This window comes from Orcinus orca, chromosome 7 (genome assembly GCF_937001465.1).
Source record: "Orcinus orca chromosome 7, mOrcOrc1.1, whole genome shotgun sequence".
Classification (NCBI taxonomy): Eukaryota; Metazoa; Chordata; class Mammalia; order Artiodactyla; family Delphinidae; genus Orcinus; species Orcinus orca.
The window spans coordinates 65316821-65344091 of NC_064565.1; the positions used below are offsets into that span (position 1 = coordinate 65316821).

General features: G+C 40.6%; 1 protein-coding gene across 1 annotated transcript in view; it reads right to left on the reverse strand.

Moving 5' to 3' along the window:
• PDE11A (phosphodiesterase 11A) overlaps positions 1-27271 on the reverse strand; it is a 420363-nt gene that overhangs the window by 129661 nt on the left and 263431 nt on the right. Inside the window, exon 10 of the mRNA XM_004267363.3 lies at positions 17414-17464. Within this exon, the coding sequence (XP_004267411.2) occupies positions 17414-17464 (51 nt within the window). The remainder of the gene's footprint in view (positions 1-17413; positions 17465-27271) is intronic.

A 27271-nucleotide genomic window follows, 5' to 3' on the forward strand; every position in this document is an offset into this window, starting at 1 on the left:
GGAGGTAAAGCCCTGCTCTCTGAGCATCTCTGGATATTCTAAGGCAAGATGAATCTTTAGGAGCTGCCCTCCTTTGAGGCAATTTATAACTCAAAACAGCAATACATTTTCTTTTCAGGGTAGAAATACTGACAATAAAAATGGAGCAGCTTTGAAACATACATTACTGTAATTAAAGTGACTTGCTCTTTGGAAATTCCTGAGACAAGTCTTTACTGCAACTATTATTTAATGATAAACACAATAATTAAAGGCTTATTCTCAGAACAGTATCAATGCTAGGATCTGGACGTTCCACAACTTTTCAGATTACAGAGCATGGCCACTGCCGGATGCCCCTACTCATTGTTCTCAGGGCTCTCTGTGCCTTTCTTTCCTTTGATGATGTGTTGACCCAGGCCAGAGTGTGTTCAGGCTGGTGTTCCCTGACACCCTGATATAGATGCCCTTAGCTGAGAGGCTTTGACAGAGATGTGGTCAAAAAAATGGCTGGGCAAAGTCGATATGTACTCTACCAGATGAGGCACAATGCCCACGAGGGTATAAAGTCTCAAAAATGGTGCAGTAAAGTCACCTATTTAACTTTATTGAATTGAGTATTTACCAGAACACTTATTGTGGATGTGTGACACATATTAATATTCCATGGAATGGTGCTCTGTGAGACACCAGTTTTGGAAATAAGCCAGACCCGTGTTTTTCATTCTTAGCTCCATAATAGAATGAACTGAGAGTTTTAAAACATATAGCAAGCCAGCCCTCTGCCCCACTTCTTTTCAGTCAGTCTGGGGGTGATGCCCAGGTATTGGTATTGTTTTTAAAAGGTCCCATCCCTAGGTGAGTCTAATGTCCAGTCAGGATACTCACTCTGATCCAGGTCTGCCACTTAGGCCACCTCTGCATCCCAGTTATCCCCTTTCGAGTATATAAAACCACAGCGAGTAAGAGAGAAAAAAGCCCTCCAAAGCTCTGATGTGTCAGAGAAGGTTTTCTCTGGGGTGAGATCTGAATGATCAATTGATCTTGAAGTTTTAGCCCATGTGCTGACGTGCTGGTTTCACAGGCCCATGCTTCCTTCTCCTTGGTAGTTGACATTTTCAGTGGGAAGGGACAGGCTTGCCTGCTTCACACAGAATCTTTCCTGAAAACCCATACCTGCTAATATCATGGCTTTACGTGAGGAATTGCTCTTCCACAAAAAATGGTGAGACCCCCTGCTGTAGGTAAACCTTCCAAGATTTTCTCCGTGACTTAGGGTAGCCTGTCTCCCACTTGAGCTAGCAGGTGACAGAGGCCTCTGAAACTCCCATCATTGGTGCAGTTTACCTGGGAAATGAAAGCCGGGGCAATAGCCTGGTAGCTGGAGCCTTGGAAAGCTTTGTTGAATGTAAATTTCTAGCTCAAATTTGCACCTTGTCTCTGAGTTTTTCTAGAGTTTTGATGGAATAGAGAATGCATTTCTTTTCCTCCTTAAATAGGAGCCAACATTTATCAATTAAATAAGATCAGAGAGAAAAATTGGGTAATTCCATGGACTCCTTTCACAATCTGCTAAACAAATAAGATTCTTTATCCTTTTCATTTGAGGGTACAGGAGAAAGAGAGCTGTTCCATATGTATCAAGCATCTGCAATGTGCCAGGATAAATACAGTTCTCTCCATACTGTCAACTCATTTAATCCTTATACAACCCCTCGGGGAGGTTCCTATTATCCCACTTTTCTGACTGTGGAAAGGGAGGTTCAGAGGGGTTAAGGCATTGCCCACGGTAGAATCAGAAGTGTGAGGCAGAGCTGGGACTTGCAGCAGGTCTAGTGATGGCGGTGGCAAAACTGTATCCAGACAATCCGTTTCCCCGCCTTACAGGGCCCACCACAAGAAACAGGTTGGGACTCCAGTCTGGGCCTGATGACCTGTTTAGAGCTCAGAAAGTTCTAGGTTTTCTATCCATCCTGCATCTTGACTCTCAGTTTATTTTGTATCATCTCCAAAATGGTATCTGAAACATAAGCATTTTCTCCTCAACATTCTACTCTGTGCTTTGAAGCAGAAGGGTTAATGCTGTGGGGAAAGGCAGCATGTCCTGCTCCACGGGCTCACATACCAGTACTTAAAAAATACACAGGTGTGCAGGCAGACTCACACCATGCTAACAGCATGAGCTTTGGCTTAGACCTGCATTCAGATCTTATGCTTGTGACCTGGGGTGAGTTACTGTATCTCTTAGCCCTCGGTTTCTTTACCCATAAAATGAGGTAATAATAATATTTATCTCATAGACTTGTGACTGAACAAGATTACAACTCAGGTCTCCTGAGTTTAGTTTCCACTAGAAACATACACCCAAACAGTTAAAAGAAGATTGAAATGTTTCACAACTTTCCAAGGTTTGTCATTTGTGAAACTCACGCAGATTCATAAATTTTGTGTCACTGGCTGATACCTCAGTTCAGTCATCAATGTATTGCTTTCGTCACTCAAGAAATATTTATTGAGCACCGACTATAAGCCGGGCACTGGGTTAGGCACTGGAGATTTTCAAGTAGCTTAGAGTCCAGCTAAGGCAAATCTGTATTATATTTATACCCATTAGAGATACACAGAAATGGTATTCACATACTAATTTATTAATGTGCATGTACAGAATTAACATGCATGTAATCATATTGGATCTACTGTTAATATGTTGCCCGTTGTTAATTATAATTACTATTGACTGTGGTTAATTTCCAACCCGACGAACTCTCAGGAAGAGCAGACAGCACCTTCCCTCCACTTGGCTGTCCTAAGGTGGCCAAGGGCAGTTGCTCAGGGGAGTGGGCAAGGAAGAGTTACACTGAGCGCTGAGTGAGCTCTCACAACCAACTGCCTGCTCTGCATTCCACTAACGTTCCTTAACCAGTGACAGGATATGCACATGTTCCTGGCATTGAAGCCTTTAGAGTTTAGCTGTTTTTAATTATTGAGAGCTTATGTCCTTCCATCATACAACCTGAAGTGAAGAGAGGCCAGGGCCTCAGCAAGGACTGGGTGCTGTCAGTTGAAGAACTTATTTTTCTCCTTGTCTGGTTTACGGCGAGTTCTTTTCAGAGCTTTGTTTTGCTCTTTGGCTCCCTAATGGCTTTGATTTCACATATGCATGCAGTCAATATTAATTTTCTGTCCTATAGTAACAAGAAAAGAGTAAAAACAGAAAGAGAAAACCCTGTTTTCCTGTGTGGCTTGCACGGGACCACCTGAAGGAGAAATTAGAGGAGCCTGGGGGGGCCCAATAGCCTGCTATTCAGAGCCCAGGTCACCTTGACTTGTACCTTGGCCCTCTCTTTGGTTCTTCTCTGGGTGGGGGTGGGTGGGTTGGGGGGTGGAGTCAGCCTGAAGAGGAGGTAGAAATTTTTAAGGGCAAGATAATTCACAAGATCAGATATTGATAAAGTAACTTAAGGGATTCACATCACATTTAGAATATCCACTATAGATGGCATCCCACCTGTGGCAGAGAGGCTAATTGTTTCCACATCAAAAAGCCCTGCCCTTATTTATTTCTCACTGAGGCTCCATATTCAGCAGCCCTTCCTTTGATCGGGCAGATAAGACTGGGGGCCAAGTTTGATCTTTTATGCGTCTTTATGACACTGCAGATGAAAACTGCCTGCCTGGTGACAGTGCTATTCTTTAACATTAGATTTTTACTGGCCAGGGGGGAGGACAAAAACATCATGCTTTATACTTATAAAATATCACATTTGCCACTGAGAGGCTCGGATGTTCAAACTTCCAGCCTCCCCACCTTTCCACTGACTCATCTTGATCTTCACAGATGAAGTCCATCCAATTGTCCTCCTTTCTAGCTGACAGGGAGAGAGCCAATGAAATGCCTTTTCCTGTTGCTGGGTGACTGCGAATATTTTGAAAACACGTCCCATAAATGCAGCAGCTTAAAAGCCTGCCATTGGCTGGTTGGGCGTTCTGTGCATGGTGACGCGTGAGGCTGGCACAAGTGACAGGTGGGAACAACTATGCAAATATATCACTGGCCTGATGTTCCACTGGAGAGGAAAACTATTTCAAGGCTGAGTGACAACTATAACATACCCTGTAGAAGAACAATAAATCTCCCTGAGTCTACATTTAGGCATCTGAAGAACGGTTATGGGAAAAAAGCAAGAAAACCCCTCAAGGTTGTCTTACCCTCAATACCCTGTTTTCATGGTCTGATTAGCAGTTCTACCTGTCCTAGAAATATATGTGTATTTCTCCATATCTTTTGTAGTTCTGTGTTGACACATTTTAAAGTCCAAACTTGTTTATTCAGGGAAATAATTTAAACACTGTCAAGGAGGCCTTTTAAGTTTTTCTTTGTCTCCTTGTCTCCAGCGCCCCTTCCTTCACCTTCCTCCCCTGACCTTCAAGTCCAAATATCCCGGGGCCACAGGATGTGGTCAGTGTCAGGACCAGCACTGACTGCATTTTATCTCCCTCTGTCCACTTAAAATATTTGCATCCTGGTGGGAGGATAAGCAAAGTCTTGTCTAAACAGCTTTGGGATTCTCTTTGCAGCCAGAGAGCTGTTTGGATTCAAGTAACTGCTTTTGCTAACACTGGGTTAACTGTTCATACACAAATCTGCCAAAGAGCCTCTAGGAAAGAATGTCCTTCTACTAATTGAATTCTAATGAGGCCAGGAAGTAGATCAGGAATTGAGCTATTTTACTGTGAGTTTCAAACATCAGATATAGGGATGTTTGGCTTTGATCTGCTTAATTCTTTAGTAGGTCCTAATTAGTTCACGAAAAAATGACTATTCCAGAAGGTATCTGTGGTTTATTGGTGGATCCAGTTGAAGGGCGCTTTTCTGGTTATACATCAGAGCCTCCAATGTTCAAGCACAACAGAAAGACACTGTTATGATAGGACCAGATGAAGCAGTTGTTAATGAGGAGTTTCTGGGCCAATTTAATTGGCACATCCCCGGAAGTTATATTTATTTGCTTTATAAGGTTTGGGTGAGTTTGAGAGCCAAATCAGGGTGACCATCAGTGGGATTAGCTTTGGATACAGAAATGCTTTCAGGACATAATAGAACTTTTTTTTCAATAATGTAACCTAGACAAAGTCTCTCGAGAAACCACTTCAGCAGACAGATCACTGGCAGGTATCACCCCGTGTCTACAAATTATGAGTTATGAAGGGGCTATTGTGAGCACCTCACCTGTGCCTCAGGGAATCTGAAAGATACGTGCATATACACCTCACCTGTGAAGGAGAGCCGTGATACTATCTGCCTCGTACCTCTCTCCTTTCTGGGGCTCTGGTCCTTCTTCCACTCCAACCATGTTTTGTCCTGGGGGCTGACATATTCTTCAATGACTACGCCCCTGTCACAGTTGATTGGTCCAGGGATGGGCACTGGACCAAAACTGGACCAGCTGGAAAACTTCCCTAAGATTCTCCTAGATGGGGTTGCTGAAAGATTAGAAACTTAGGCCCTGACAGAGGCCACGGTGACCCCTTTGTAAGGAAAGCCAGGCTGTAGTCAGCATAGCTGGGGGCTCAAGCTGCAGTGACATAGTTCTGTCCATTTGGCTTGAGGGACCACCGGGGTGCTTGCTGCAGCCAGTTCCAGGAGTGGTCAGTTGGCTTCACAAGCACAGTCTGTGGGGCAGATCTTCCTTTTGCTATGCAGTGTACTCCCGTTTGTAGCACTTCCTGGGAGGAACTTTGGGCTTACGTATAGAAGATTTATCTGGGACCTTGCACCCTAAGCAATCCTGCCTTCTCATGAGTGAATTACTGTGCAGGGAGAGAAAGAGCTCCAATGGGGAGAGATGCTGAACATAGCTCACTGCACAGAGAGACATCCCTAACAATCCGATACTTGGACCTTTGGTTTTCAAGGGGGTTATCAAAATAACCAGCCTTTGTTCTCACACATAACTTCTCAGAGAACCAGAGGAAAGCTATATTCAAGGAGATCACTGATGGTTTGAAAGATATTTCAGGCAGAAGCATAAATTTCTCCACGGTTTTAAAGGGAGAGAGATTCCCATGATTTTTCATATTGGAGCAACGAAGTCATAGAAAGCATCTCTCCCTGTTCTCTTTCTTTTCTGAATTCTAGGGCTTTCCTCTTGGTAGTGGGGGGAAGAGTACAAAGTGTCCTTCCTTAAAATCTAGCTTCAGTGCTTCACGGACTTCTTTGACACATGTAAGCCCAGTGGTGAGGATGGCCACCTGTTCCTGCAGAAACCATCACAAAGCTTGGTTTTCACAGAACTCCCTTCCGCCTCCGGAAAGGCCTGAGATGAATTATAATATATGTTAGGAAAATAAACCTAGTAGAGAGAGGAATGGGGTCATTCAGCATAAGAGTTGTTTGGGATTTACCCTGGGGGGAAAATTGCTTTTAGATCCCATAAACCTACCCCTTGAAGTTAGTTTTCCAGAATGCTAAAGGCGGAGAAAGCACACTTGCTGAAACAGTTGGGCTGGATTACTTTACAAACTATGTAACCTTAAAAACAAAGAGGGGTAGGATAGGGAGGGTCGGAGGGAGGGAGACGTAAGAGGGAAGAGATATGGGGACATATGTATATGCATAGCTGATTCACTTTGTTATAAAGCAGAAACTAACACACCATTGAAAAGCAATTATACTCCAGTAAAGATGTTAAAATAAAAACCAACAACAACAACAACAAAACCCAACCAACCCAAACACCCGCAGCAGAATCTCTTGAAATCTGAACTCGTCTATTAAGGAACTAAGCCATAATTACAGAAGGGCTCATAATCAGACCATAAGGATAGCACCAAGCCAGGACCAGAAAAATCTAAGATAAAAAGGGTTCCACATCATTTTGAAAGGGAATATAACAAATTCAGCATGCCTACCTATATCTCATTTTTTTCATTTGTATCCTATAATTATTTGGGCATTTCTCTGTACCTCAGTTTCATCATCTATAAAATATGAAAAATAATAGTAGGGGTTTTGTTAGGATTAAATGAGTTAATACAGGTAAAGCACCGGAAACAGACCTGGCACATGATAAAATGTTCATGAAACGTTTGTTGTTTTCCAGGTGGCCGTCACACTGAGTGTACTGAACAAGTACTGGGCAGGAGAGTCCAAGGAAAGGACCTCAGCAGCAAAAAGTGAGTCCCCCAAACTGGCAGTGAGCTGTCTCCCTCAGCTGCCTGATTCATAAATAGGATGTAGCCACCGACGCCTCTTTAAAAGGCCTCTCTGTTAACATTCAATGAAATAAGAGCTACGAAAGCACTTTGGGTCAGCAAGCATGCTACAGCTATAATAGCACTACTCTGAGCAAACAGCAATATTTAGACGTATATAATGATTGGTATCAGGTTATCCTACAGTAAGCCTAGAAAATGTATTTTAAAGTCCATCCACCTGGAGATGCTTAACAGCAGAATAGTATATAAGCCTTTTATCCCAGGATAGGTTGAAAACAGCCTGCCCTTTCGTAAGTTCTCACCAGCTCTTCTCACACTGTCCTTTCATGGGTGTATGGATTTGATTACAGTGAATCTAAGGAAGTACCCATAGGCGCTGCTCTGGGCCACCTTCTAGGGCCAACTAGGAGGCCAGCTGCATGCCCCCAGCCTGGGGGCATGAGGCAAAATCTATTTTGAGCTTGGATCCCTTCTACAACATGGTCTCACAGAAAGGATTCTAGAGTTTTCTCTGTTATAGTGTGGCTGACAAATTTTCAATTTTTATTAAAATTCTTGCTTGTTCACACACTAATTCGTTTTAATCCCAACCAAATGTTTGAGGCCCTGGATGGAAACATCAGCCTGTATTACATGACAGTCTAAGAATAGTCTCTGTGGTTATTCTTGTTCATAATACTGAGTTTAATTTCTTGGTTTTATGTATATGAGTGTCTAATGCAAAGACAGCAAAATCTTGTACAGATATTGTGTCACTGACTATGGGGCTTCTGATGCCTGGTTAAGGTGATGTCTGTAAAAACTCCATGAATTGCTCCTAGGGAAACAAAAGCACCAGAAACAGAGTTACTATACCACCAACCAGCAGCATTCCTAGGAAGAAGAGCGTGGAATAGCTCCACCAGCTCTGGTAATGAAAGGGCTGCTTTTGACGGGACAGAGCAGAGCCCCTCAGATGGCTGGGTTCAAGCCCTGTTGCAGGCATGCTGCAGTGCATGTGCAACAATGAGAATAATGGCCATCTGACCAGCTGACCTCTGGCTACTGACCACACTACCTCACCATCCACATCGCTTCACCACCAACTCCCAGCCCCTCCAAGGGGCCTCCCCGGCCGCCCACTGGGATACAGCCAGTGGGATGGCTTTGATCAGGCTTTGTCGATAAGGCTGAACCACAGGGAGATTTTCCCAATCCTGCCTCGCGCCTGGGCAAATGAATAAGCTGCCTGTGTCACTAACATATTCCAGGTCATGCACACACACAAACATTATTAGATCTTGGAATTACTTTTAAATTACTGTCTTTTAGGTTTTAACTGTTTTCCTAGAAATGCAGCTCAGCAAATCCTTGCGTGGAGCAAGGATGGCACCCAGTGGCCAAAGTGTTTCATCTCAGATCTTGTTTTCTCACAGATTTTCTGTTGCTTTTCTCTTTGGAAACAATGAATGCTGCAAGATCTTTTTCTAAAGCCAGAGTTGAAACTCCAGATCACTTGATCCCTTTGAGCTAAAGTGCACACACACACACACACACACACACACACACACACACACACACACACAAATTGGGGCAGTATACAGAGATTAATTCAGAATAACTTCTAAAAATTCTCAAAGATTTACCTTAAATGTCTTGTGTTAAAGTCATCATATTGCAGATACGCAGATTATTTCTCATGATATCCCTAATATCATACATCACCCTAGGAAATATTATAGAAACATAAACCCAGTCTCACATTCTTCACTTCCTATCTTCCCCCAAATAGTCTCTAGTTCATGAGTTCTCATGCCTTAAGCATAAGACTTTATCTCCTGACAAGTGCTTTATCATTAAACTGATATTTGCAATCTCATATCCTTGTTATCTTTCCTACAAGGTACTTGGCAGGTCTGGAGAGCACAGGATAATAAAGTGAGACTGCTCTTTTTCCTTTGAGCTTTCCAGATGTCGAGAGATTTCTATACAGCTAGATAGCCAATCAGACTGTAAGGAAGACAAGCAAGATGTCAGAATAATGGATCATGTACCCTCTTGCTAAGAATGATGCAATATCTTCATAATGTTTGCTGTTTCCAATTTCCTTAGGTTTCTAAGCAGTCTGAAACCCCAGGGCAAGAAGTCACATGGATGGCACAACCACAACACAAAAAGAAGCTTCTAATAAAATAGCTAATAATAAAATATATTGATTGCCCAAAGAATACCACAAAAAGTCTCTTTTAAAATGTCTATGTTAAGTTCAGCCCAAAATTCTGTTTTTCTCAGACATCATCACCATTCATGCTTATTTGGCCCCCAGGCTGTTGAAATGCCATGAAGGTTCCAAGATAATAGTTAGATCAAAAGAAGCGGCTTCAGGATAAAAATCCATGATATTGCTTACACTTTCCTATTCAGCCACCTGGAAAGAAGCACTGTCTTCAGAGTCAAAATAAAACACTGGAGAGAAAAATCAAAGCCAAGCATGTACATTGTTCTTGCTGGTGCTTTGGTTCTTGTTGTCTCATACGTAAAATGGAGCTGTGATAACCCTGCTCTCACCAAGAGGTTGTGAGGCTCAAGTGAGTTAAAGGTATGAAAAGGTTTTTATATACTGAAAAGTCATTATTTAAGATATTATCAGGGCTTCCCTGGTGGCACTGTGCTTGAGCGTCCGTCTGCTGATGCAGGGGACACGGGTTCGTGCCCCGGTCCGGGAAGATCCCACATGCCGCGGAGCGGCTAGGCCCGTGAGCCATGGCCGCTGAGCCTGCGCGTCTGGAGCCTGTGCTCCGCAACGGGAGAGGCCACAACAGTGAGAGGCCCGCATACCGAAAAAAAAAAAAAGATATTATCATTCAAACATTTATAGGTAGCACTAGTGTAAGTTTTTATTCTGAAGAGATTGAGCCTCTTGTCTCACCTAAAATAATCACTTATCTTCCTCACGAGTATTATTGTACTATTTCACCCTTCAAATGTAATAGAGCAACGGTGGGCTTTGGAAATCACTTATAATATATAATTAAATCAAGTTGAGCCAAATCTTCTACCAAACACCCAAGTTTTTAAACAAAGCTTAATTTAAAGCTTAGGGTATTTAGAAATTATAAGGACCCCAAGATGTTTTGTCAACTTTATGTTGCTTTCTGTTTTATTTTCCCCTTCCCTCCTACAGATAAATTTTACAGGCTTGTAAAATTATAGCGTTTTATAGCTGGAGATGGCTTTGTTTTTCAGATGAGGAAACCTGAGGCCTAGAAATTTTAAATGAGTCAGGAGGTTTGGTGGCTGCTTTGCTTACATGTTTGCTCTTTCTTGCCTTACTGTCTGTGGCCTTACAAAGACTGCCTTAAAAGGGGCAGCTCTGGCTACTGAGACTGTAGAAAACCCTTCAATCAGACACTCTCTCCTAATTTCATATTTCAGATGGTACCTTGGAACCAACAGAATCACGCTTTTAAGATTTTGAATAGATCCATTTTCAACTGAGAGAAAACATACAGAATTACCAAAGCAGTACATAATTTCAAAAATAGGTAGAAGGGAAAGAATATAGGCTCATACAAATAAAAAGAATTAGATAGGAATCCTGAGATTCAAGAAAATAATAGTTTTAAAGAATTCAGTCAGCAGGGTACTGGTAGCAGGACACGTGACTGAAGAATCTCACTTAACATTAAAGAGATTGCTGAATCAACTAAGAATTAATTTGCCCTGCTGTAGAGCAAGGAAGGACAGATATTGTCGTTACTGAATACTCCAACGAGAACATCTTAAACAAAGACAATGAATCCCTTTATTTTCATGTAGTTTATGCTTCATAGGAAATCCAGAAAACTAATCATCAAGAGCTTAAAACAAGGGGTTGAGGAAGGATTTGCAGACACTCTCAATGTCATAGACACTTGCTTCAAAATTCTACTCACATGTTGTAACTTCCTCTGCCATCAAAACTGCAAACAGTTCAATGAATTTGGTCACTTGGTAGAAATTTCTCCAGCACCCAGGAGCAAGGCATGGCTTTAGGTGATTGAAGGGTTACAAAAAGGAATTAGACAAGGGCTCTCACCTAAAAATGCTCCTAGTTTCACCAGATGCTTAGACAGGTGCACGAAGATTTATATCACAGGGTAGACACTGATAAGTACAATGAAAGAATGAGCAGATCACCTTGGCCTGAAGGACAGTTAGAATGACTTCATGTGGGGGGGGCACTGAGCAGGATGAGATGGCCTGTTAGGACTTTAAATATGCAGAGAGAGGAACAGGATGGGAACAAAGATAGGGAAGGGCAAAGTATGGAGAGAAAACATCACATAGAACTCGTGTGAAGGGTGGGTAAATGGGAGCATGAGAAACAGGCTGGAAAAGTGAACTGGAGCTTAAAGCTCAGAGCACTTTTAATGCGCACTGAAAGAATTTGTAATGATGGACTCCAAAGGCTTATAGCAGATGCTAAGCGTTGTGAGAAGGAAACTGGCACCAACGGAAGAGTACTGCTGATTTGGCAGCTGTGTACAGGATGAATTTGGGAGTGCAGCAGGGAGCCCAGACAGGAGAGCACTGCATAGCCACCGTCTGCGTGAGAGAGAAGGAGGACCTGAACTGTGATGGCTGTGAGGATGATGAGAGACGTTCTGAGTCCGAATGGAGGGGACAGCACATGAGAGTGGGGGGCGTGAGGACTCAAAGATAACTGCACAATTACATCTACAGTGCACGTCTGGAGAGGAGGGTGAGGGGAGCGTAACAGGAGTTTGTAGCTTCTACCTAAACTGAAGAAAGAGCAGAGAGAAAACCAACCATTGTGATGGCTAAGTCACGCCCACATCATTGAAGTGACGGGCTATTGGTTCTTTATTTCCGGTTCCATCTCTATAGTTGCAGATGGCTCTTACTAGAGAGAACCAGAAAGAAGGGAGAGTGATCCAGGCCCAGATGCCCTAGTGTTCTGGAAGGTTCTGAGCCCTTTGGCCTTTACAGTTGCCTTCATCGTTCAGGGGTCAGGGCTCTAACTGGGCCACCCTGTCTCCCTACACTGCTGTCTTCCCTGGACCTTCAGGACTGTCACTGCTCTGAAACCAAAACCGAACTGCCTTTGATTTCATTCCCTCAGGTTCAGACTCCCTGGGCCTTCAAGTGTGACACGTAAGGAACGCAGGGAACCCAGCTGTGTTAATGGGTAGAGGCAAGAAAGTGGGAGGATCTCCGCCCAGGAAAAGTAGATGTTCATAGTGCCCTTTGGGAGACAGCTTTCAAATGGAAAGAAGTGACAAACAGTGGCTATTTAAGGTGATCTGAGAGGAGGTCAGTGTCACCACAGGATGTATTTGGCCAGGAGGGTCCTTGAAGAGCCCTCCACTCAGAGACGCTCAGTTCAGCAGGAGGAAAGATCAGCCTGGACTCGCAGCCCTGGCTCCCCTCACATCACCCCCCCCACCTAGTATTTTCTACACTTGGAATGACAAAGTACAAGCATCTTTTTTCTGATGTGGCATTTGATTAAGACACAGTTCATCAAGAGGACTGTGTATGAACACATGGACATTTGAACACAAGGACTCCACATATTTATGGGGTTGTCCTAAGCAGCTCAGGCCATCAGCTCAGTCTGCTGCCTTAGGAGCAGAAGATGCACATTAGGATGCTGACTCAGCTGTTTCCCCTGCAGTCAATTTCTTGCTGAAGGTTCAATAACTTTCCCTGACGATAAAAAAATCTGATATTAAACTTGGCATAAATACTATTTAAAGTCAAAACAACCCCCTCAATTCCAGAGGTGGGGGGGGACCAGAGAGGAGACAGAATAGGTTAGGTGTAAGATGGTAGCCAAATTCTGTTCATAATGCTGCAAAGTCATCTTTTAAACAACCTTAGAAATAAGCTCGAGTGAACTGGAAAGTCATTGTTGAGATTCCCAAAGGCAGCCTTTCATGAAGGCTGTGAGGGCTGAGACTAGAGAAACAAGGGAGAGTTCTTCTTCCCTCCCTGGCACCCTGAGGCCTGGGGTTACCCCTGGGCCATGAAGGCACCTCTGTGGGAACACTCAGCCTGCGGGAGAGCAGCTGGAAGATGTTCCCTACTGACAGGGGTGCGGAACACGAGCTACCCAAACCTCTGCCACACAGTGCCCTGTGCCATTTCTCCCCTCTCTATACAGTGCACTTGTCCTCTGCAAGAAGCTGCTGCAAGGATTGGGCTTTTCCACAGCTCCACAAATGGAGCTGGCAGGGCAGTGGTCAGCACACCTGCTGCCTTCCTGCAATTAGAAAAAGATGCACCCTCTGGAGGCTCCATTACTAAAAAGCATCCCGTGCACTTGGCCGGCCAGGTGGGGATCAGTCCCAACTCCTGCCTCCCTGTGCAAGAACCCTTGTGCAGGGCCCTATGACAGACACATCCACCGGCATAGTGGCAAGGGCGGTTCTGAGGGCAGGAACTTCTTATTATAACATCTGAATATTTCATGGGTCAAACGTGTCTCCTGAAACTTAATTACTTACAAAAATAGTACATCACATCCCATTGCTCAGCCTGTCCCCTGCCATCCATCTCACAGAGGAGGCCATAAGATCCTATTTTTGATGTAGCCATTCGTATTTTGGTACGTAAAGGCCACAGGGAGCACCTATCCTCAGTACTTTATTTGCTTTACCAGGATGTTAATTTGTGGCCTAGGCAATAACACTGAAAACTTGAAATATGCAAGAGGCAGTCCAAACCCAAACACCCAACATGAGTTATTGGCGTTTAATTACTGAGGCAGTTAAATAGTGCTGTAAACGAGTTCATCTCTGATTGCAGCCATAACCCTTGCAGTTTGGAATTGAAAGAAGGGATGATAGAAGATGGCAATATAACATGAGGACGTCCACGAGTTGGTTTTAATTGGTAAACTGGCATATATAGTGATAACAGTTTGGTCTGTCCAATGCATTGGAATCCTAGGAAAGTGCATAAAATTACGGAAGCATATAATTGGTGTACTAAACTCATTTTCTTATGTTATCACAGCTGACATCTTCAGGTTATTAAAAGCCTTTAAACCAGTCATCTTCAAAGAGATCTAACCGACAATATGGTCTTTATATATTATTCCTGTTCGCACCAAGCAGAAGAGATGTAAACAGGCACTAAAATCTGCACAAATTTTCTGGGCACAACTTTGTTATTTCAAGTTCAAGGAAGATCAGTAAATGTTAATGAGGATAAAAACCATTCTTTAGATCCTGGTTTCCTCATTCAATGCACAGGGCATCAACCCATAAAGGATAAACTAATATTATAACCTGAATCAGACTTTCAAGAAGTTAACTCATTAGTTTGAGGAAGTTCTGTGATCTTTTCATGTATAGGGGACCCTACATAAAGGACTGTTTCCCAAGGTATAATGATATATTAGAATGACAAAGATGGGCTTAGGTTCTGACATTCTTGGATGAGCAATTATATGTTGTTTCACCTACTTATTCTGCTTAGACAATCTAGGCGCACTTCTGGGACGGTTTTCACTCTCTAACCACCGTTCACCCACTCACCACCACACACCTCTCAAGGAGATTTTTCCCAACAGGAGAAATAGGGTTAACCGAACAAAACAAAATGAACAGAAACACCCTCCCCCTGTCTTATGGCATTCTAGAATAGGAAAAGAAATCCCCAAATGTGGAAGAGTGTGAAAGAGGAAGAAAAGGTAAGTGGAAAGGTAATGTGGTATCATCCTAGCATGAATGATTATTGAAGATTCACTACAGGTTTATCATATAGGAAATCTGTGTTCCTTTAGGCCATACCACCTAGGAGTACAAATAGTAGTGAATTGCAAGTGATTAACGGTATGTATCACACTCTCCAGTATTTTGGGATCTCCATCTCTCCTACTTGTTCCTGGGATTACTCAAGGTTCTTGTCCTTAAGATGTGACCACTCAGCTCGCAGTGAGTCCTTCCACCTCTGCTGGTCATATTGGTAGGCAGGTGTCTTGCCTCTGGCCATAGTGATGCTTCCTTCCATTGGGCTGCTGCTTCCTGTTGTGTGCTACTGACACTCTGGAATCCCTGTGCTCTTGGGGTAATTTAATGCACTGAAACCACACTAAAGTCCATGCCTTTTGTGTTCATTCATGTTCTTAGCTGAGAACATGAATCCATGGGAAGCTGGAGTAAGAGACAAATCAAAGAGACAAACTCCATGCTGAACCGGGAATCATCCAGACACTGAGGCCCATGGCCTCAACTCCCAAAAGGGAGTTTTTGACTCAGAAGCCCTCTTAAGTCTCTCATGTAAACAGACCACATCTCACTGGTCTTCTAGACATGTCTGAATCCCAGATATGGTGAAGCTTAGGCTGCAACTGGAATCTGACCTGTATACATATGTATTTGACCTCCAGATCCTGTTAGCACTCGATGATGAAATAATTTTCTTCCCAAAATTCTGGCTTAATCTCTGAATCACTGATCACTAGCTTGGTCCCGGCTGGGCATAATCCAACACACTGAAACTCGGCCATTCTTTAACTCATGAAATCTCATGGATAACTCTGATTCTACATTTCAAATCTCTCTTTTCTCTCCCTCCCTCTCTCTCTAAATATATATATTATACATACATACATATAGATATATAGTACTAGCTCTGTTAAAAAAGTATTGCAGTAGCCAAGGTTACAATATTTTTGAATATATGCATAGTTTATTTGTATGTATTGGTCAAAACAAAGCACTTATTTACTGTGATTTAGCTACAATGTTAGGAAACTGCCATTGCACACACTCTACTGTGAAACTTCAGTAAATACTTTTCTATGTGCAGGATTATTTTAAGCTCACTGCAATTATAAGGCATCAGCTACCAATTATGATAATGTTTCATTTACTTTATATATCAAGAAAAAAAGCCATTAGGTTAAAATTATCTACTATATCTCAATTATATTGTAACAAGATATTCACTAATATCTTACAGGATAAAATCTGGAATACATCACTTTAGTTAATAATCTTGATCATTTTAAGACGAAATAACCCATTTTTTCTCAGATTTAAATACTTCATGTTTTTAGTATGTTTGTGAACTAAAAATTAAAAAAGCATGGCAAATTCCAAGACAATGGTGTTTGCCTTACTCTAAGGAAAGAATTAAGCCTGAACATAGGGCAATACTCTTAGAGAGTAGACAGCTATTGATTTTGGCTGCTCTAGCTCTAGACATGTCCCATCACATAGCTTCTGCAGTCATATTTAGTCCATTATGAGCTTTGCTGTATTTCTCCCTGCCTGCCCCTTTCATCTTTTAGCAATTAAGATGATTATAAAATGGTAAAAATATAAAACACAAAACAGTAAAAACAGTAAAATGTTTATGGAAACTTATTTCCATAAGTAGAATTGCTTGATTAAAGTAAAAAAGCTTTAAATATTTTTGATGGAAATATTTATCAAATGTATATAATATAAAATATAAAAAATTATATATAACCATGTTTTGAACATTTTCTTAATGACTAATTGTTTTGAGTTACAGAACACTAATGCTTTTTGGATTGATTCAATCATTCATTCATGCAACCATTCAACAAGTATTTATTGAGTGCTACTATGTTCCAAGAACTGTGAAAGGCAGTAGAGATAGAGCAGTGAACAAAACATACAAAAAGCACTGCCCTTCTGGTGCTCATATTCTAGGTGGTATGTAGGATGTTTATCGCTACACCAAATGGACCCTGACTGCTGTGGTTTTAGCTATTCTGTCTCCTTCCTCTGTTGTCAGATGTCACCTCACTGGCACCATGCTTTGTATTGTACCTGATCCATAGTAAGCACTTGGTAAATGGTAGCTACTATTATCCTAATCTCTTCACTTATTTTTACAGATGAAGATATAAGCCCTAAGATTTTTTAGTGAACAGAAAGTTAGAGGTAAGACCGAGGCCAAAAGCAGGCATCCTGATTCTCACCATGTTACACAGATCTTTTTCTGATACCCTGCATACTTAAAAAAAGAAAGAAAGAAATAGTGAATCATTTAAATGATCATGAAGGGGCCGTTCAGCTCTATATAAGTCCCTCTTACCCTCTAAAACTGAAATATGCAAACATGCCTTCCCCTAATTCTATTCCCCCAACATTCAGTGGGCAGACCTCATTCTAGAGACAAGTAACAAAGGGTCCGAAAGCCCTGGGAAGTTTAACTTTATGCACCACTAGGGCACCATTTGCTCCCTTACCTTAAACTTGTCAACTTCAGCTTTTGAACATGTTGCATGATAAGATAGCACCTGGTTCAGAAAAAAAGGAAAAGAAACTTTAATAACGAGACATGATTCAATTTTCTGAAATTCTCCTGGCTTAAAAATAAATTTTGCTCGTGTATATCACCTTGACATAACAGTGAATGCTAATGCACGACGAGATATTTCCAGTAACAATCTGTGACACAGATTGTCATCTGTGCAACTACAGTGGAATCTATTACAATGTGGAATGGAACAACAGCCCATGTTAAAGGCTAAGTATTTTATACCAGGATCTTTTTATAAGTAGTTATTTTATCAAAGGGACATAATGTGGCTCAAGACCACAGTTCCCAAAGATGTGAATACTTGTCCTGTGAAATGCTTTGGAACACAAATAAATTAAAAGGTGGGGGGTGTGTGTGCGTGCATGTACGTATGTGCGCAAGTGTATGTGTGCATGTGTGTGTGTACTGTGGCAAACACTGTAGCTTGCTGACTCAATTTGCATGTCTGGTCTATGTTCACTTGCCTGCTTTTGTTGTACAGGAAAGATTACATTGTTATGCCCAATCATCGGCAATGCTTTTTGTAAGAGGATTTTATTTCCCTGTCCTACTGACAGCCTGTTATAGGTCTAGAGTGGAAAGGGAAAGAGAAATGAGGCTGGCCAGGGACTGCCCTGCCCCAGACTTCTTGTTTTGTAGAACAAATAAACTCACATTTGCTTGAGTCAGTATTGGATGTTATAAGGTATATGTACACACTTACGCACGCACAAACGTAATGTATATATTATATACATATCTCAAACAAATAAATCTGAGAAAAGCTAATTCCCTCTTCAACTACCAACCTTAGAGAATCTCAGTGCATGTTTGGCTCTGAAAAGCGAAGTAACACATTTTATTTTGTTAAACTCAGCATTTCCCAAATCTAGCCACAGAACTTCCTTTTAGGTGATATATTAATCTAGGAACATTCCAACCTGATAACCTATTGACCAAGGACTTTGAGAAACACTGACCCAAGTTATGTACCATCCGTGTGATAGAAGCAGAGCCACAGTGGAGGCAGTGTCTCACAGAGGTTAGAGCACAGCCTCTAGAGCCCGACTGCCAGGGCTCCACCGCTTCCCAGCTGTAGGAGTGTGGGCCAGCATCTTCATAACTGAACAGATTTTGCTCTTTTGGTTCATAGTTTACTATGGTAAACTTTAGTTTGGCTGCCATTAAAACTTCTTACTATTTACAAGTCTCTTTCTGTAGATTCAATCTTCAAAATTTATCTTTACTTACTTTACAGAAAAATTCCCCTGAAACTCAAAATCTCTGCTACCGGGTGTTGCGCAGCCAGGCTTTTAGTATTTAAGGCATATTACCCACTCCCTTTATTTAAATCAACTTTGCTTACTTCCTTTATTATTATTTTTTAAATAATAAAAGCTATTAACTTCACTACATTGAAACTATTTGAATGAGTGAAGCAGACAATTATTACAGATTAAGAATTCTGTCCACTTAACATGTTCTTTTGTTTTGTTTGTCATTATTGAAGTGTAGTTCTTTGTATATTTTAGATACAAATCCTCTGTCAGATGTATGTTTTGAAAATGTTACCTCCCAGTCTGTGGCTTGTCTATTATTTTCTTTCTTTCTTTCTTTCTTTTTTTTGTTTAATTGTGAAAGGATTCCCACCATCTAGTTAATTTATACATCTATCACCTCACATACCTATCTTTTTTTTTTTTTGTGAGAGCATTTAAGTTCTACTCTCTTAGTAAATTTCAGTTATACAGTAGTGTCATCAACTAGTCACCATGTTGTGTATCAGATCTTCAAACCTTATATGTCTTATAGTTGAAAGTTTGTACCCTTTTATCAACCAATTTTTCTTTTTTTTAAGCAGTTTGTTTTATTTTTATTTTTTGAAAATTTTTATTGAAGTATAGTTGATTTACAATGTTGTGTTAGTTTCAGGTGTACACAAAGTGAATCAGTTATACATATACATATATCCCAATTTTCTTTTAATGAACAAAAGTTTTCAATTTAGATCAAGTGTGAATTGTCAGTTTTTGTGTATTGTATTGTTTTTATGTGTCCTTTCTAAGAAATTTTGCCTATCCTAAAGTTGTGAATCCATACTTTTTGCTATCTTTTACAAATTGTATAGTTTTATAGTTTTGTTTAGGTCTATGATACATCTGAAATTAAATTTGTGTATGATGTGAGATTAAGACTTTAATGAAATAAATGCCTTGGTTACTTTGTTATGATTCTTAAATTTTCCGGAGCCAAAACTTGGAGCCAACATCATTTTGGAGTTCATTCTGAGATCTTAAGCCTCTCTACCTGCCAATCTATTAAGTCTAATGACAAACTGATATCATAATGGAATAATCATAGTTCAGGCATACAAAATAGAGTTGGGCAGCCATTGAGGATCTGGTCTCAGATATTTCCCTGCACCACTGAGAACTTGAACTTTCTGTGAACTATACCAAACCTAAGGACAGCAGCCATTTTAAAAACAACATCTGCTAGCTGGTCTCAAGGTTGTTCCCCTTTGTAACTATGCAACCATTTTGGACCCCAACCAATTCTTGCTTAACAAGCACCCTTACTTCTTGCCAGTTCCAATTATAATTCTTGGTAAACAACTCATGTAACTAACTGTGGCTCTGCAGTTCTTGACTTTATAAGCTTTGTCCATTTTGTAGTCCAGTGGAACACAATTCAAGTGCTTCTTGAATCTGTGTCTCCCGGGCTGCAGTCCTTCATTGCTCCAGTTACCCTCTGGATTTGCTCTACACACAGAGCACAGCAACGGGAACCCAGCAATATCTGTACCCCTTTCATATAAACCATCAATGTAGCTATCACACAATTCTGACTAGATAGAAGTACACAAAAGTGATCTTGCTTAGCTCCTAGCTTCTTACGGTAGTAAAGTCTCTGATCAAATGTGATCACCTCACTTTTTTTAACAAGCATCTACAAAGGTTGTGAGGACACACAGGACTTTTCCTCATCACCTGTGGTCAGTGATCACATCCCATTCACTCCTCAAACTGCATCAGTTTTGGTTGTGCCCCCATAATTTCATTGAAACGGCTTGTATAAAGGTTTTCAGTTTCTTGCTACCAAATCCAAATCTTGCTGGAAAAATCTGCAAATGTCTTTTGCAGCAATATTGAGCACAGGTGATCACTCTTGCCTTTTTTGAAGAATCTCCTCTAGGGGCTTTCTTGACACCACACTATTTTGGTTTTCATCCTACTTTTCTGTCTGTTCTTTCTCTGTGTTCTTTGTTGGCCTGTCTCCTCTACTTTAACTCTAAATGTAGAAGTTTGTTGGGCTCAGTCTCTCCTTCAGTGATGTCATACACACTCATGGCTTTATACATCACCTATAGGTTGACAACTTCCATATTTAGCGCTAATTTCTCCTTGAGCTTCAAACTCACATATTGTGCTGCTTACATCACTAACTTCCTACTTGGTTGACTCACTGGCATCTCAAATTTAACACATCTAAACATGCCTGTTGATTTTCCCATCTGTAGTAGGCAGAATGATGCTCCTTGCCCCTTCATGATATCCACATCCCAATCCCTAGAACATGTGCATATATTTATGTTACATGGCAAGGGGGAATTAAGGTTTCCAATGGAATTAAGGTTGCTAATCAGCTAACCCTTAGATGGGAACATTATCTTGGATTATCTAGAGGAGTGTAATGTAATCACAAGGGTCCTTATAAGTCAAAGAGGAAAGCAGGAGAGTCAGACTCATAGTGATGTGATGTGAGAAATATTGAAACTCCACTGCTAACTCTAAAGATGGAAGGGAGCCATGAGCCCACAAATGCAGGTAGCCTCTAGAAACTGGAAGCACTATGAAGGCAAGGATCAGATATGGTTTTGGTCACCAGTGGGTATCCTGTCCCTAGGAGAATGCCTGATACTTAGTTGGCACTCAGTAAATATTTAATGAATCATGCAATAGAAAATAATCTTGAAAGAAAAGAATCTTTCTATTTCTTGTATGCTTCTTTGCTTCTATTATTAGTGGCCTTAATTTATGCTTTTTCCTCAACAAAAATCATAATATGTCTTAGAGCATAGACTGAACAGTGTAGGTAGGGTTGTCAGATTTAGCAAATAAAAATACAGGACCCCCAGTTAAATCTGAATTTCAGGCAAACCATTAACATTTGCACTATTTGGGACATACTTCTACTAAAAATATTATTCGTTGTTGATCCAAAGTTCAAATTTCACTGGGTGTCTTGTGTTTTTACCTGGCAGCCCTACTTCTCCAAATTAAGAAGGCTAGAAACAAGTATGGAACACTCTGCACCATGTTCCCAAATATTCATCTTCCTCACCCAACCCCAACCCCACAGCAATTCCCAGTGACTTTTTCTTCACAGCATTTTATCTGGCAATCTTACCGAATATCTTCAGTCTAGAATATTTTCAGCAATGCCAAATAACCTCATTAATCTAAAATCTGTGACAAATCTATGGATGCCACTGAAGGAAATATAACAAAAACAAATCCTGATTACTTATAGCATAACCAATATTCCAAAGAGAATCATTACTCTGTGCGTGTGTGTGTGTGTGTGTGTGTGTGTGTGTGTGTGTGTGTGTGAGTGACCATATGGCACAGCTAATGACGAAAGATCAGGCAAATTTCTATGGTTGAGAATAAAATGACAAATTAAAGAATTTATTTTTTTAAACTACTATTGTTGTTAAGCCCTCCCTTTTGGATAAGTTAAAGCTTCCTCCATGATTCCAGACTACATTAATTTTATAAGAATTTCCTCATAGGTTGTTGGGTTATGAGAGTTTAGCCATAACACACACAGTCACAAATTTTGTTTGACAGCTAAATAAAATCTGTATAACATTTACATTCAAAAGTAAACAGCTGACCCACAGAGCACTTGACAAACATTAAACTTTCACAAGAAAATGTCTATCCCAGATAGATTTATCTTTTGTGTCTGTATTAATTTAGAAAATATTTTAAAGTAAAATCTAGTGACTCAGTTTCACTAGATTTTACTTTAAAAGATTCTATTAAGAAATCTTTATAGTTCCAAAAATAAATCACTATTTGCAAAACCCTACCAACTGCAATTACCTTTTGGATTGAACTTGCTCCTAGCAAAACAAAGAAACAGAGGCAAGAAAATGTAAAATAAAGCAATTATCAGACTCATGCACAACAGAGTGAAGAAGTCATGTTTTTGTGTCGAGTCTCCACAGCAGGAAAAGACCATTAACTACATTTCTAAAGAAAAACCATGAGCAGAGCTATGAAATAGGACCACTGTAGTAAGCCTTGCCCTCCACCGTGTGCGGTTCAAGACCAGAGCCAAATGCTTGCCTTGCAATCCCAGGAACTGCCCCTAAGTAGCTGAGGGCAAATCTCTCACATCAGTAGCATTGAATGTTAATTTATTGTGAATCTAGGAAGCCATTTGCTCCTGTAATGAGAAATGGACCATTACAAATGCTGGCTGCCAGGAGCACAAACATAAAGAACCACTTAACAAGGAATAGGAACACAGACCTCGCTGAGGACCCAGACTGGCTGTCTCGGGCGGCATGAATATTTACTGATATGTTTATGGCTCAGGTGGCAAAGTGACACTTGGTGGCACTTGGAAAGTAAACTGATAACAGAGTTAAGTTAAGGTGGTCTGAAGTAAAATTCAAGTAATTTATATTGATGAGCTCCAAAGAAGTAAAGAAACTTAGCGATCAGCAGCAGGCCTCTGGCCAAGGATGGTGATGAACCACAGCAATGAAAAGTCAATTTACCTGGGATGACATGATGGAAGTGCTAACTGAGTGAAGAAGCATTCTCCAGGATTTCTTAACAAGAGGATGGTAAGCTTCAAAGACACTGCAACTGAATGAATGCAGAGAAACTGAGAAATCATCAGTTTCTACTGTCAAATATTTAAGAAACTGCCTGCTGCTTAATGGAATGAAATGTTTCAAAAAGATAACTTCAAATAAGTGCATCTGCTGTGTGATCTGTTATCACACCCTTTGGATTATATCCATCATAAAACATATTTTTAAAATTCTAAAAGTGACAAAACCTTTCTGAATTTAAGGTAGAATAAAAGATAACAGCGGAATCTGGGGTAATAAACAAAACAGTCAATTGTCAGGATGACTTTAAGGTCAGCTGTTTTTTAAATACTACGTGCAGGAAACAAGGGCCACACTTGTAGTTCATATCAACATATATTTATGGTGTACCTACTATGTGTAAACCATTGTGATAGATATTTTGGTCATCTTTTTCCCATATTGGCAAATACATTTTATTGGAGGCCTCAGTTTTATTTGATTGTTGGTAGTTGTATGAAGCACTGTGCTGAAAATGATTGTTGAGGCTTAAGGAGGAGCTCAGCAGGAAAGTATGCTGTGATTGATTAGTGATGTCTTCCATAGGCTTTGGGGAGGGAAGAGTGGTGGCACGTGTGCTATGTATTTGCAATCACTGAAAACATCAGAATATAAGAAATGACTCTCTGGATCAAACTCATTCAGACTCTATTGATGAAAAGTGATGCAAAATATATTTTGAGAAAATCATGGATGTCTAAATTTAAATGATTAGGGATACACCTAAAACACAGATGTACTTTTGACTGTCAATTTCATTTTGTATTAGGTAAAATTTCTACTGGCAATAAACCTATTAGCGCTGTAGCCAGCCACTGGCCCTCTGTGATGTAAGAAAGAGTGACCGACCTTCTCAGGTAAGAGGCTAAAAGTTCTCCATTTGACCAGTAGGACAAGCTGGTAGAAGGTATAAGAAAGTACAATTACAAAAAAGTACCAAGTTCTTACTGGGTCCATCTTCTTAGGTATTTAAAATAATTGTCTTGGTTTTGAAAAAAACAGGCTTCCTGTTATATGGAAACAGGAAGAAAATAAAAGCATCTATTAAATTGTGTTTAGGGGGATATGAGTAAAAGGAGTTTTCCAAAGAGCTTCTTGCACTGAAATCTATCTTGACAACAGTGTCCCCATATTAAAAAGACTTCTAGGGTAATATGAGACCTGCCCATCTTGCTTGGATTCTCTTTTAATTAATCTTCTTGACAGAACAGACATGCCATTTTTACATTTCATTCAAAGATACGGAGTCAACTTCTCCAGTGGTTTGAGAGAGGCCTCAACTTAGGATGAGAGACACATTCATTATTTTTTCACCCAAAGCAAAGATTTAATTTAATCATTCTATGTCACTACCAGATTAAAATGTTAATATTTATAATCACACTCCAAATTTCAATCTAATTTTGAAAAGTAAGCCCTAAAAATACTGTCATTATTATAAACGTTACCCATTAGCTAGAATATAATGACAACACTAGAATATAATTCTTTTGGTAGCTACCCAAACTGTCTTTCACTCTTTGCTCATAAGTTGTTAAACATTGGTACTTGTGTACTTTCCAGAGGATAATGTTATCTTGTATTATATAAATCCTGAAAATTAACAGATACTCTGAAACTACATCCAAATTATTATCCATGGCAGATCAAGAAGGCCACACATTCTTTGACACTCTTCCCATAAGAAGTGGAGTCTACGTCCTTTCCCCTTGACTCTAGGTGGGGTTCATGACTGGTTCACTAGTAACATAATATGTAATAGTGATACTGTGCCAGCTGCACTGGGCCCAGGCCTTAAGAGACTGGAGGCTTCTATATCCCAGCCCTTGAAACATTCTCCCTCGTAGCTCTGAGCTGCTGTATATAAGGCCTATTTACCCTGTGAGAAGTTCCAGCCACATGGAGATGCCTGAAGGATGAAATACCAAACACAAGGAGAGAGAGGCCAAGAACACCACGAAGCCACACGTGTGAGTGACTGGAGAAGCCATCTCAAAATGCACTGTCCAGTTCCAACCACCCCAGCTGACCCATGTGGATCAGAGATGAACCACCTATCCCGGCCATTTTGGAATTCCTGACCCATAAGATCAGGAGCCTTTTGTGTATCTTAAGACACTAAATTGCAGGATAGTTGGTTAAGAAGCAATAAATAAACAAAACAACATCAAACTTCAACAGGGCTTGCCACCCTAGGCCACCCACAGATTTCTGCAATTCAGGTGTCAACTGAAGCTCATCTTTAAAAATCTAGGTAAATTGGTTTGAACCCTTAAAACTATAAAAGGCTGTGGAAATTTAAAGCCTTTTTCAAAATATCTGCAAATTCCTGGCAGGTTTATATTCTTACCTTGACCTTCAAATTCTTATGTATTCTTGTACTGTATCTGCAATATAATCACCATACAAAAATGTGAAATTCAACTCCGCTTCCATTTCCACAAAAAGATCCACTCACATCAAGCTTTCATGAGTTCAGCAGATCTTGAAGAAGATTTTTTTTTTGTACTTTCCTCCCTTCCTTCCTTCCTCCTTCCTTCTCTCCCTCTCTCCCTTTCTATCTTTCTCTCTTTCCTCTCTTTCTTTCTTCTCTTTTTTTCTCTCTTTCTCTTTCTTTCTTACTGGAAACAAATGACGATGTTTCATGATTTCCAATAAAATGTCAGCCTCGCCATTCTCAAAACACCTCTTGGTCCTTCCACCAATGGGGCATTTCACTGACCATTGACCTTATAACTTTTAGCCTCTCTTCATTTTTCTGGCTTCTCTCCAATATAACCTTCCTTTTTACTTTTTCTCCCCTATTCCTCCACTTCAAATGTAGAATAACACAATTATCTCCCTTTCTCATATAGAATGGTTTTCCACACCCTCTGGTTTCTGGAGGTGGTCAAAATCTATTCCTTCATATCTTTACTATCCCACGAGGGCTTGTCAAGGTTCTTCCCATAGAATTCCAGTGCCTAAGTTAGATAGTATGTCGCCCACCTTCTTACACTTTGGGAGTTCTCATATGTCTCTTAAGCTGTTCATTAGCTCAGTGGTTCTCAAACTTTAGCATGCATCAGAACACAGATGGCTGGGCCCTGCCTCCAGACTTCCTGGCTTAGTGTATCTGAGGTGGGACCTGAGAATTTACATTTCTAACAAGTTCCCGGGTGAGGCTGATGCTGCTGGTCTGGGGACCACACTGTTAGAAGCACTGTTCTAATTCCCATCCATGGATTCCAGGTTAAAGATGTCTGGGTTAGAGGGGAGGTTATCAGCTGGATGTTGGTATGAGCAGAGAGGAAAGAAACAAAGTTGTTTGGGTCTTCTCCCAAATACCAGTATGATTTGAATAGCTCTTTTTAAGAGGTTTAGAACTGTTTCCTTAGTTTTATTTTGCTAGTTACAGTTTTCATAACTATCTTTCTTTTCATTTCTGAATCACGTTGAAAATAGAGATGAAAAATGCTGTGAAATTAGTTTCAGTGCATATGTTTAGAACACTTTGGTTTATGAAAGCAATTTGGTAAAGATCCTGCTTAAAATCATGTCATCATGTAAGTCAACTCTCTGACACTTCTGAGCACAGATATCAGAATTCATCCCCTGAACTGCACTGGTTTGCAGAATGACCTCATTCTCTCCTTGTCTATAGGGGTCAGTCAGTAGGAGTCCTTGATTTTGCTTACATAGATTAACTGCTTTATGGATTATCTATAGCATTCTTAAGGCAGGCCATTTCCTTCCATTTAGTACTTTTGTTTTGTTAATTTTTCACCACTTGGTACACCAACATTAGGAAGCTGTATAGCTTGTTGGTTGAGTACAGGGGCTTTGGAGTTAGACCGCTTGAGGTCATAATCCTGGTCCACTAGCCCTGTAACTTTGGCTTAATTATCTAACCTGATAATTAAGAGTCTCAGA